The 11,760-nt window shown below is 42.9% G+C and overlaps 1 protein-coding gene across 1 annotated transcript; it reads left to right on the forward strand.

Annotated features, from left to right (window-relative positions):
* Nucleotides 1-838: 838 nt before the first annotated feature.
* On the forward strand, nt 839-11,408 carry LOC136647819 (tubulin alpha-1C chain-like). The gene is made up of 5 exons (XM_066623612.1): nt 839-930; nt 4,728-4,950; nt 6,710-6,858; nt 9,019-9,699; nt 10,921-11,408. The coding sequence occupies exons 1-5, from the start codon at nt 928-930 to the stop codon at nt 11,212-11,214; spliced, it is 1,350 nt and encodes a 449-aa protein (XP_066479709.1). The 5' UTR covers nt 839-927; the 3' UTR covers nt 11,215-11,408.
* Nucleotides 11,409-11,760: the final 352 nt, after the last annotated feature.

Here is an 11,760-nt window from a genome sequence, read left to right on the forward strand (position 1 = left end):
TAAAATTTAAACTTTGATAACAGCAGTGTCAGGAAATGCTGTCCTCATACTCAGGTAACACTTTGACCAGTTAGTCAAATCTGGAACGAAGATTAACTGTATATGGCTGCAATCCTATCCACACTTTCCTGGGAGTAAGCCCCATTGACTAGAATGGGACTTACTTCTGAGTAGATATGCATAGGATTGGTCTCTGGGGCTGTAATCTATCCACACTTTCCTGGGAGTAAGCCCCATTGACTAGAATGGGACTTACTTCTGAGTAGACAGGCATAGGATTGGGTTCTAAAGCTGCAATCTATCCACACTTTCCTGGGAGTAAGCCCCATAGACTAATGAGACTTCTGAGCAGATATGCATAGGACTGGGCTCTGAGGCCACAATCCTATCCACACTTTCCTGGGAGTAAGCCCTACTGAGTATAATGGAACTTACTCCTGAGTAAGGCTCAGGCTCTGAGCAGAGGCTTGAGTACTAAGTCTCCAAAGCCTCAGCCCGGAGCACACACAAGAACTTCGCACTCAGCACGTTCCCCGCCCCGAGGGGAGCAACCCGCGAGCACTTCTGAGTCCTTCGCTTCGGAGGGGGTCACCTTTCGTTTGGCGGGAAGGTGTGAGCTGGCTCGCCCCTATTACGAATGACCCAATGGCTGCCCGCACATCCACAAATTCATATCTGCTGCCCAATGAGGGCGGAGGGAGGCAGTTCTCCTTCGCCTCCCTGTTCAATGGGGCGCGAGGGGAAGGGCGAGGAGGCCGGAGAGGCGTCCAATGCGCTCCGAGGAGGGCAGGCGCGGCCTCGGTGCCCCTATATAAAGGCTGCCTGGCGGGGCAGAAGCAGCTGTTTTCGCGGTGCTGCTCAGACCCGTAGCACGTCTGCTGTCGCCAGAACTACCCCCACTTCACAGACCCCGCAGCTGCCAGCATCATGGTAAGGCCGCCCGTCGGGGGCTCCCCAGCCGTGCCTGGAGCGCGCCTCGTGCTCTCGCCGGGCTTATGTAACGCGGGGGTCGAGTCACCTTCGCTTCCAGCGCGCGTTCGCCGGGAGCCTCCGTCCTTCCCCTGCTGGTGCTGCGTTGGCAGCGCTGACGCAAGTGCGGAGGGCGAGTGCTCTGGGTGTGGGCGCAAAAGTGTCGCTGGGTGCTGCTGGCTCTGGTGTAGGTAGACGGGGGCGCAGTTACAAGGACTGGGTGTGGAAAAGTCTTGCAGGGCTTCTTCTAAAGCCCTGGCGGTGGCGTAGCTGGAGGGGGGCGTAGCGCTCAGGCTGGCAGCGAGGCGGGCAAGCGGTCCCTCCCTTCTGAGCCATTCCCGGCGGGGGGAGAACAGCTCCGTTTTGCTCCCCCCGCAGGGAATGGCTCTGAAGGGAGGGGCCGCTTGCACGCCTCGCTGCCAGCCTGAGCGCTCCAGCTACGCCACTGAGCCTAGATTTAGCTGTACAAAAGCCAGTGGAAAGTTGATGCCCTGTCTTGACCCCGAGCTCCCACCCCTTCCCCTCCGTCCTCTGCCCCCGATGATTAGCAAGAGTGTCGTGGTCTTCCAACTCTTGCAAGGGTCAGACTCCAAAGTCCCTTGCGAAGGAGACGAGCCACGGCGATTGCCCCAGACCTCTCTCCCCAGTTCCAGTGGGGCGTTGGCGATCGCCTGGCTCTGGTGCTTCCTGCCAGGTCTGTCGCCATCGCTTTTCTTTCCGACGTGTGTCTGGCCCTTCTGCTGGGAGACACTCAGTGGGGAGCGTGGCAGAGATGTCGTCGAGGTGCCTTAAAGCCTCAGGGTAAGCGAGGAGCCCAGAAGAGCTGGAGACTGGAAATGGCTTAAGAGTCACTCTTGTACTTGGAGCTGGCATCTCTCAAAACCCCTTTCCTTTGTCTAGAGCTGGGGGGGGGAGAATTCTGAAGATTCCACCACCCTCAACTGTGTCTGCTCCTACTTCAAGCCTTTCAAGCCTTCCTGACTCTTAACCACCTATTAGTTTGCCTCAGGCAGCTTTTTGGGTGGGGGGTGGCAGCATAACTGTTCTGGCACACTTTTTAGCTACTCCCCCCCCCCCACAAGTTTGTGAAGAAGCATTGCTGCAAAATGGTGGGGAGTTTGTAAAGAAGATGGCTGCCCCTCAGAGTGCTTCCCTTCTGGTGTTTCAACAAGCTATATGACAAAGCTAGTAAAAGGCTGTTTGTTTTCCTTGTTTAAGCTTTTGGCACAAAGTTCTCATGGCTTGATTGTCCTGTCCTGTCTGTTGCAAATTGTGTTTGCTGAAAAAGGTGTTTGTGTGCAGTATAGATCTCTTTAGGATTTAGGGTTCCCATAAAGTCATATTTTAGCTCTTTTGTGTTCTGACAATGATTTTTCTATACAGAACTTCATGCTGTCGTTTTGGTCAACAAAAGTCAGAAGAAATTTGACCCTGATCTTGGCAGTATACTGAACCCAGAGAGACAACCACGAAGTTGGGAGTTTGGCATAGCAAGGGGGCGGACTTCAAAAAGCATCTGGCTAATTTGAAGTTGACCTGACCAGTCCTGGCCTTGGGTAGATGTTGGGTGCAAGATGGCTTGCACCAAAGACCTAAGATATATACAACTGAAACACAAACAGATTGGGGAATATTTAATTTAAGCAGAGTTACTGCAATTGATTTTCTATAGACTGTGAGATAAAAATAGTGGAAAGGCTTTTAATGCCGCCCAGGGGCTTGGACCAATGGCTTCTGAGACTTCTTGATACTGTCCATATGCTGTACTCTTCCAAGATTGTTCTAGTATCATGAGGTCTAGAAACGTGGGTGTTTTTTTTTTAAGTGCTATCATTGCTATTTAAAGTGTCTGATTCCTGTGTGATACAAGGAACCAACTTAAGTGACTTTACTGCTTCTAGCTCAACAGGCTAAGGCTGAACAAAGATGTTATACCTCTTTTTACTAATGATGGAGTTAGTCCCTTTCTACTCTGATTTTTTTTTTTTTGGCACACAGAATGCTTAGCACCTGTACCGCTAGTCAAAAACACTAACAGAATTGCTGAATTGAACTCTGTCTCCATAGGTGTCTCCTGAAGTGCTGTATTAAGAGTTGGCAATATAAGAAAAAGCAGATTTAAGCAGGCGGTGCTGTTAAAGGCATGAGTCTTTATTTAAAAGTTCTAGACTTCCTCATGCTTTCCAGCTCATTAGGGGAAGGAGACTTGTTTTTTACACTTATCCTGCTTTTGTCAGGTGCTCCAAGTGGCATACATGACCCACACTTGTCTTCCCAATAGCTTTGTGGGGTAGATTAGGCTGAGAGATAACTGACTGTCCCAAGGTCACCCAGTAAATTGCTATAGAGACAGCTTCTACTTGCACAAGGGAGGTTCTTAAAATATCATGGTTTGGATCCGTGAAGTTCACATTAATGCAGTGTCAAAGAACCTGAAGATGCAAAGAAAGGGGGCAGTGAATAAGATGTTGGGAGAGGGAAAAGAGTGGTGGGCACAGTAACATGGAGCTAGGCACAGGAAAGTGGCAAAATCATGAGTCTCCCAAGGGGCTTGTGACTTTTTTAAACTGCCATTTAGCTACTTAAAGTTCATTTTTGATGTAAAGGCCAGGTAACACTGGTCAGTGTAGTTGCTGAGATTATTCATGCATATTTCTTTGGAGGCATAGAGATGATCACCTGCTATTGATCTGTAATTGTAAAACTTCAGAGATTGTGTTAAAATAGTTTAACAAGTCTTACCTGAGTGTCAAAGACATAAAGTTCATATTCTAGCACCTCCTGTACTTTTGTGAACAGCTTTCTAACTGAAGAAACTGGTCCCCAAAGTATTCCTTACCCTGAAAATATGGGACAATTCTTAATTATATTTTTACTCTATTAAAGCAAACAGAACTCAATTAAACTAGAGCCAAGATGTATTGAATCAAACTCGTACAAGAGGTGAACTGTAGCAATATAATGAAACCTCTTCAAGAAGAAAAACAACCAATAATTAGAACAGAGAAAAACTTATCGCATGAAACCTCCTGCATGCTAGATGTTCATGCATTAACCATAATCTTCTAAAAGTCTTAGCACAGGAAAGCTTTGAGAGGACTATATAGAAACAACAGTCAGCCATGTGTGCTGCATGTATTGATAGAATCTTCCATGTTAGCAATAAGCTGCTGCTGGAATAGTCTTAACAAAGATTTAGGCATTTCAGCAGACACTTCTAGGCTGCTTCACTGAGAAGTAACAAGGTTTTAAAGCATTATAGTAATGCTTTGTGTGCCAACATCCTGAACTGTTCTGAGAAATATGTCTGCCTAGAAATGTATCCAATTAGAACTCAAGAAGTGACTAGGCCAAATGACATTTCTTGCTTGCTTATTGGGCACTACTGAAACAAATTGAAATAACATATCACAAGTAAAGATGGTGGTTGAGTATCAACAAGAATATGATGGGCTTATTTTCTGTCTTAAACAAAAGTTTAGTATACTGTATTGTATTAGCCCCTGTGTTAGCAACACTACTTCTAAGCTGGCAGTGATAGGTGCCCAGGGATCACTAAATACCTTTTCTTAATAATCCTCAAGAAGCTGTCAGTAACAGTATTGATTTTTAAATAAATGTGAAGCTCAGTTCAGGAGAAGCTGCCAACCACATGTTCCCCTTTTAATGGGTTAAGTGGCAGTTTGCCTTTTGGTTCATGGTAAAGAATGAAGAAAGAAAATTGTGTTAATTCTTTTTCTCTTTTGCCTCTTTCATAGCGTGAGTGCATCTCAATTCATGTCGGCCAAGCTGGTGTGCAAATTGGCAATGCATGTTGGGAGCTCTACTGCTTGGAGCATGGCATTCAGCCCAATGGCACAATGCCAAGTGACAAAACAATTGGTGGTGGTGATGACTCATTTAACACCTTCTTCAGTGAGACGGGTGCAGGAAAGCACGTCCCTCGTGCTGTGTTCGTGGATCTGGAACCAGCAGTGATAGGTAAACACAATTGGTATGACTGGGGTGGATGCATGAGGCTTTGTGGGGGAGATTTGTTTAACCGGCATGTCACTTGCTGTTGTAACGGAACTTGTTGTTCAGATTAACAGTATTTATATATTGCTTTTCAACAAAGTTCACAAAGCGGGTTTACAGAAAAAAATCAAATAGCTGGCTCCCTGTCCCAAAAGGGCTTACAATCTAAAAAGATGCAAAAGAACAACAGCAAACAGCCACTATATAAGACCTTGTGCTGGGGTGAAAAGGGACAGTTACACTCGTACTGCTAAACATAAGATGTGCACTACTTGGAAAAAGTGACTCTTGCCCAGTTAGCAGGGGATTCAGATACTTCAGGCACATTTATATGCCTCCTATGACCTGAATAGTTTACATATAACCAGAGTAAAGAATAATGGCAATTTTCCTGTACTTGCTGAATTTGCAGTAACTTAAGATTTGGAAACAGTGACCATAGGAATAGCATTCCTATTTTCTTGTGCTCTTTTTAAAAAGCTTCTAAGGTTAAGGCATAACTTCTGAATATCTGTAGTATAAAGTCATTGGGAAGACTCTTGTCTAAGGATTAACACTGCAACTCTATTTCTGCCACTAGAAAAACTTCTTAATCAACATTTAATACAGTTGCAAACTGCTTGCCATATACCTCAGTCATTCCTTAACCTTAATGTAACATTGTCCTTGTGTTTCTTCATGTACAAAATAAGGGTTAAACCACAAAACTTTTGAAAGCTGACATGCTTAAGTTTCATGCAAGTACCTATCTTGACTTAAATACCTGTTTTGCCTTATCTGTCCTGTTTCTGGCATTCTTAAAGGGGCAACAGCAGACTTAAAAAAAAAAACCCCAAAACTTAAATATACATACCTGGTAATAACTTAGTCATTTCATCCTACATCAATAGGTGTGCAACCACAACCAGTAGGTGCATAGAAGTCACCTACTTTAAATGTGACTTGACAACATTAAAATGCACTAATGCAAGGGGATTTTCCATTTTTACCAAATAAGTTCCTTTGAAAACTTGCATGAAATTATGTGACTTATTCTCTTTAAAAGTTCTGTATTCAGGCAACTGCTGTTGTGGTTGTGAAATACTATAGAATGTATTTTCTGCTTCTAAGGAGTACCCATGTTCGCAGGAAATGTGGGCAATTGAGTTTAGACTTGAGGATATAAACCATTCAAATTATCTAATAACACTTTAATTTTTGAAGTATAATGTGAACTCCTTGCCAAGCATGCCTTGGAGTTGTTTCAGACAACCATGTGCAGCGTCATGGCTCTTAAAACCATGGTCAGTCATGTGGAATGGTCACTGCAGGTCACCTGATTCAGCAAGAGACCATATATGAATTGACGACTTGTGTGCACATGTCCTTATCAGGACTGAAAATTTCAATCAACGTTATGTGCACTATTGGACTACCAAGCAGCATGTAGCTCTGTCAGATACCTGCTGGAAGTGCTCATCTGTTCAGTAGAGGAGAGCATGGTGCTAGCTTAGTGCACTCTGCTCTCCCCATCAAACAGCAGATTGGTATGGTTGCAGGTTACCTGTGTAGTTATGCAGAAACAGAAGCATGCCCTTGGCTTGGGATGAGTTTAACTGGCAACCACTAATTACTCCTCAGCATTGTGGAAACTATGCTTATTTTATGTAGGTGGTAGTCTGGAACATGGCAAATTATGAATGCTCATTTTTATTGTAAATAACTTATAAATTTTATATTGCAGATGAAGTGCGAAATGGGACATATAAACAACTCTTTCATCCTGAACAGCTGATTTCTGGCAAGGAAGATGCTGCTAATAATTACGCAAGAGGTCACTACACTGTTGGGAAAGAAATAATTGACCTAGTACTAGAGCGTGTCAGAAAGCTGGTATGTTCTAGTGCTCTTTTGCTAGCAAATTTAGAATAATGGCATGGTTTAAAAACTAATTTTGAACTGACGTTTGGACACTGTTGGTGTTTGGCAGCAACTTGTGTCATTGAGGCACAGTTGATAGTGGTAGAGCATGCACTCTGTCTGCAGGAAGTCTCTCCCAGGAAAAAATGGGAAAGGTCCCTACATGAAACCCTGGAGAGGTGCTTCATTCAGTGTAAACTAACCCAATGTCTTGACTCTGTATAAGGTAACTCCATATGGTCACATGTACTTTATAATCTTAGTAATATCTAATCTGATTCATATGATGGGTTGTCGAGTATATAGTCATAAATCTGCATTATTTGAGTGTTAATTGAAGTTTAAGAATAAGTATACTTGAATGCCATTAAATAAAAAGTGAGCATGTGACTCTGCTAGAAGCAGATAGTTACACCAGCCTTATTCTGAAGTACATGTCTGCCCCCGTATCTGCAAATATGAGGGGATACCTACACCTATTCTTCAGAGGGTCCCCTGAGCCCAGCAGAGGCTGTGGATGTCCCGGTTCAGACTGAGACATCTGGGTCCAGTTAGAAATCATGTCTGATTTTCTTGTAAAACTGGAAACGGCATATTTAATGCCTTATAGGAGGACTGCTATTTTCATTGTAAAGCTCAGTCTTGGCCCAGCAGAGGCCATGGGTGGATGTTTGCACTCTACTGGGCTCAGTGGACCCTATGGAGGCAATGTGCCATGTTTCCAATCTGCAGATAATTGAATTCACAGATACAGGAGCCCCTCATAACTTATTTTGACTACACCAATTGTGATCATTTTTGTCTGCTAAATGTAGACTTAACCATCGCCTACCCTGCATAGCTGCTATATTTCCTGGTTGTATAGGAGGCACTGCCTATTAAATGCTTTTGACATTTTTATGGGTCTTGATCTCATGTTTGTCACAGTTTTGGAATCTAGTCTTCATCTTTTTTTCTTTGGCTTATTGTAAAGTAGAAGAGAAAGTTGAGTGCTTTAAGGATCTTGGCTGGCTCAGTTTGCAGACTATTAAGTAACCATTTCATATTGCATGAAGTACATATGAATAGCAAATTCCTGCTTGCAATTCTAGCTATACTGTATACATTTCTACTAAAGAGGACAATAATTATTGGAAAATATATCACATTCACTGGGTTAAAATTTGTCTGCAGTTGGTATCCCTCTGTCATTGCAAATTCTTAGTGGTTAGCCCCATTACAAATTGGAACAAAGATGACTTGAACAGGAAGGAGATTTTTGGTGCCCAGTCCAATACCATATAGTCAACAGAGGAAGAGTTTGAGATGTTAGGACAAAACACGTATTTCTGGGCTTTCTGGTAAAAATTAAAATATATAATTTTCATATGCCTGAACTTATTTTACTGCTTTAGTAGCATAAAATGTGCCATAGGTCAGTTGGCATATTAAATTGTACTATGTGATATATACTGTGTCATTTAAAGGTTAAATGCATTAGTTTTGTAGCATGTAGTATAATACAGGAATAGGTATACTCAGAAAGAGCTGCAAGCTACTGCACCCTATGCTGCTCTTAAACTTGTTAGAATTCAGTTTTCAGATTGTTGGGGACAAAAGTCTCATAGGTTAGAAACTGCAAGAGATTGTTCCTATCTCTTTCTGCCTTATATCCAGACAGGGCAATTAATTATTTTCCTGTTTGTAGTAGAGTGCATGTATTGGTCATTTGAAAAGTGATGAAAAGGTTGATTGGGGCAGGTCAAAGCCAGCAGATGTAGGAGTACTTAATTCCTCAGATCTCTTCAAGAAGGCAAGCAGCAATCCACAAACTCCTGTATGTTCCTCTCATTAAGGTGGACATCTTGAGTTTGAATGTTGTATTGTCTGTAATATGCAAAGTATTTTCTATTTCTACAGACTATCTTGCATACAGATCTTCATATCACAGTTCTGGCATTTATCAGAATCGTTTGCAATTTTTCTAATGGAACAACTGGAAATGGGGCCAACACTGAAAATTGTCTAGCAGGGGAAATAGAAAAACTAGTTTCTGAACTTTCACATTGCTAAGAAGAAGAAATGAAGAAAATATTCACAAATGGCAGATCACTGTGTTGGCATATTATAACAAAGCTTTTCTCCCTCTTTCAGGCTGACCAGTGTACTGGCTTGCAAGGATTTCTGATTTTCCACAGCTTTGGGGGAGGCACTGGTTCAGGCTTTACTTCTCTGCTGATGGAACGCCTCTCAGTTGATTATGGAAAGAAATCAAAATTAGAATTTGCTGTATACCCAGCTCCCCAAGTTTCAACTGCTGTTGTTGAGCCATATAACTCCATCCTGACAACCCACACAACCCTTGAACATTCTGACTGTGCCTTCATGGTTGACAATGAAGCAATCTATGACATTTGTCGTAGGAACCTGGACATTGAACGCCCTACCTATACCAACCTCAACCGCCTTATTGGTCAGATTGTCTCCTCAATCACAGCCTCTCTCAGATTTGATGGTGCCTTAAATGTGGATCTGACAGAGTTCCAGACAAATCTGGTGCCTTACCCCAGAATCCATTTCCCTTTGGTAACATATTCCCCCATTATTTCAGCAGAGAAAGCCTACCATGAGCAACTCTCTGTCTCTGAAATCACAAATGCTTGCTTTGAGCCAGCCAACCAGATGGTGAAATGTGATCCTCGTCATGGCAAGTACATGGCCTGTTGTATGTTGTACCGTGGTGATGTTGTCCCCAAGGATGTCAACGCTGCTATTGCTGCTATCAAAACAAAGCGAACTATCCAATTTGTTGACTGGTGCCCAACTGGTTTTAAGGTAAGTGCTGTGACAACTGAATTCAAAATAGCTTCTTGATCACTTCTAGATGAGGTTAATTAGCACACAAAATATGTAAATTAGGTTTAGCTAACTGGCTTCTGTTGAATTTAGATGCCCTATAGGTAAATATACCCACCAGCTGGTTTGCTTATTACATTGTTGGTGAATTTGGACAGGGAGTTCACCTGTTTCATGTAGTGCCTGCAATAGTTTGGAATATAAAACCACTTAAGCACAAATAGCTCATTTCCTTACTTTAAACCAGGGGTGCCCAAACCCGGCCCTGGGACCACTTACTGCCCTTGATGACTTCCAAAGCAGCCCTCAATGAGCCCCCAGTTTCCAATGAGCCACTGGCCCTCCGGAGATTTGTTGGAGCCTGCACTGGCCCAGTGCAGCTGCTGTCAGCATGAGGGTGACTTTCACCTCTTGAGCTGTGGGATGAGGGCTCCCTCCACTGCTTACTGTTTCACATCTGTGATGCAGTAGCGGCAGCAACCTTGAGCTACTGCAAGACCTTCATTCATTCATATAAGTTCATCTTTAATATATTCATTTATGTAAACTTATGTGAATTTATTCAAATTTTTAATGTAAATTAATTCCCCCCCTCCCCGGCCCTTGACACAGTGTCAAAGAGATGATGTGGCCCTACTGCCAAAAACTTGGATGCCCCTGCTTTAAACCATCCTTCGTTACAGTTCATGTAAACTGTGTTGAGGACTGAGCTTATTCTTATGGCAAGGCCATTCAATAATCATGCTAGCCTTGACCTAATGCATGAGGAAGGGAAGTTTTAACCATTTTCCCCTAGTACACAATAGTGCAGGTATGTATGGAAGGGACAATGGTTAAGCAGTAATGTAAGTAGTAATGCCACGTGTCTGTTACAACAAGTACACTAATTACTCTTGCAAAAAACATTGCAAAGAACAGAGTTCTGATAAAAGTGATCTTCATTACATAGCACTGCTTTGTTAGAAGATGCCTATCTGTGATCTGTACAGTTTGGTATTATACATGAATCGAGAAGAGTAGCCTTGATGAAGATACTAGACAAATATACCAATTGCAAACCTAAGTTCTAATGCAGTGCTATCTTCTACTCCAGTCTATCAGTAACTCAGATGCAGCTCCTTGTTTCTGACATGCTTAAACCAGTAGGTGCCCACTGCTGTATAAAAGTCTTTAAATGTCTGTATTCATTGCTTTTGTTAGGTGGGTATTAATTACCAGCCCCCAACTGTAGTTCCTGGTGGTGACTTGGCCAAAGTCCAGCGTGCAGTCTGCATGCTCAGCAATACTACAGCCATTGCAGAAGCTTGGGCACGTCTTGATCACAAGTTTGACTTGATGTATGCCAAGCGGGCTTTCGTCCATTGGTATGTTGGAGAAGGAATGGAGGAAGGAGAATTTTCTGAGGCCAGAGAGGATCTGGCTGCACTGGAGAAGGACTATGAAGAAGTGGGCACAGATTCCTTGGATGGGGATGATGAAGGCGAGGAATACTAAATATCACAAGTTAATTGTATGTTACCATTTGCAGCCTTCCCTGAAATAAAGTAAATTGGGAGCAAATGTAAACTACACTTAGCATTCCATGCCAAAGTGTTTGGATTAAGCTTTTGTAACCAGGATAACATGCCAGTTGACAAGCACTGAAACAGTTGGATACAATAAAAAGGTCTTGTAATTTGGTAACACAATATGGACTATTGTTTCATTACCATTAAGTCCTAAAACACATCAAAGGGAAAGGTTTGAGAGTGGACTCTTAAAGCAATTGGTGTACTATAAAACCCCAAAATAACCCATTGACAAAAGTGGAGCTTTCTGGTTTACTCCCTAGAACATCTGTATTGGGAAGTGTCTAAAATCCTAGACTTCCTTGTGCTAGTAGTTTGCAAGTTGATCAGAACACTAGTAAACAGCTGCTAAGGAAGCTGGATAATACAGAGTTGCTCAGAAGTCTTGCTATTTTTCCAGAGGTGTCCTGCTGACCCTGAGTCATTTAAATGATTTCCACAAGTGCAATGTCTCAACATACCATTAAAGAAC

Source organism: Tiliqua scincoides, chromosome 4, assembly GCF_035046505.1.
Source record: "Tiliqua scincoides isolate rTilSci1 chromosome 4, rTilSci1.hap2, whole genome shotgun sequence".
NCBI lineage: Eukaryota > Metazoa > Chordata > Lepidosauria > Squamata > Scincidae > Tiliqua > Tiliqua scincoides.

Bases quoted from the DNA above. Each gene is read 5' to 3' on its own strand.
- LOC136647819 (XM_066623612.1), top strand. The intron at 4,951-6,709 runs GTAAACACAATT...TTTATATTGCAG, and splicing joins TCTGGAACCAGCAGTGATAG to ATGAAGTGCGAAATGGGACA. The intron at 6,859-9,018 runs GTATGTTCTAGT...TCCCTCTTTCAG, and splicing joins TAGAGCGTGTCAGAAAGCTG to GCTGACCAGTGTACTGGCTT.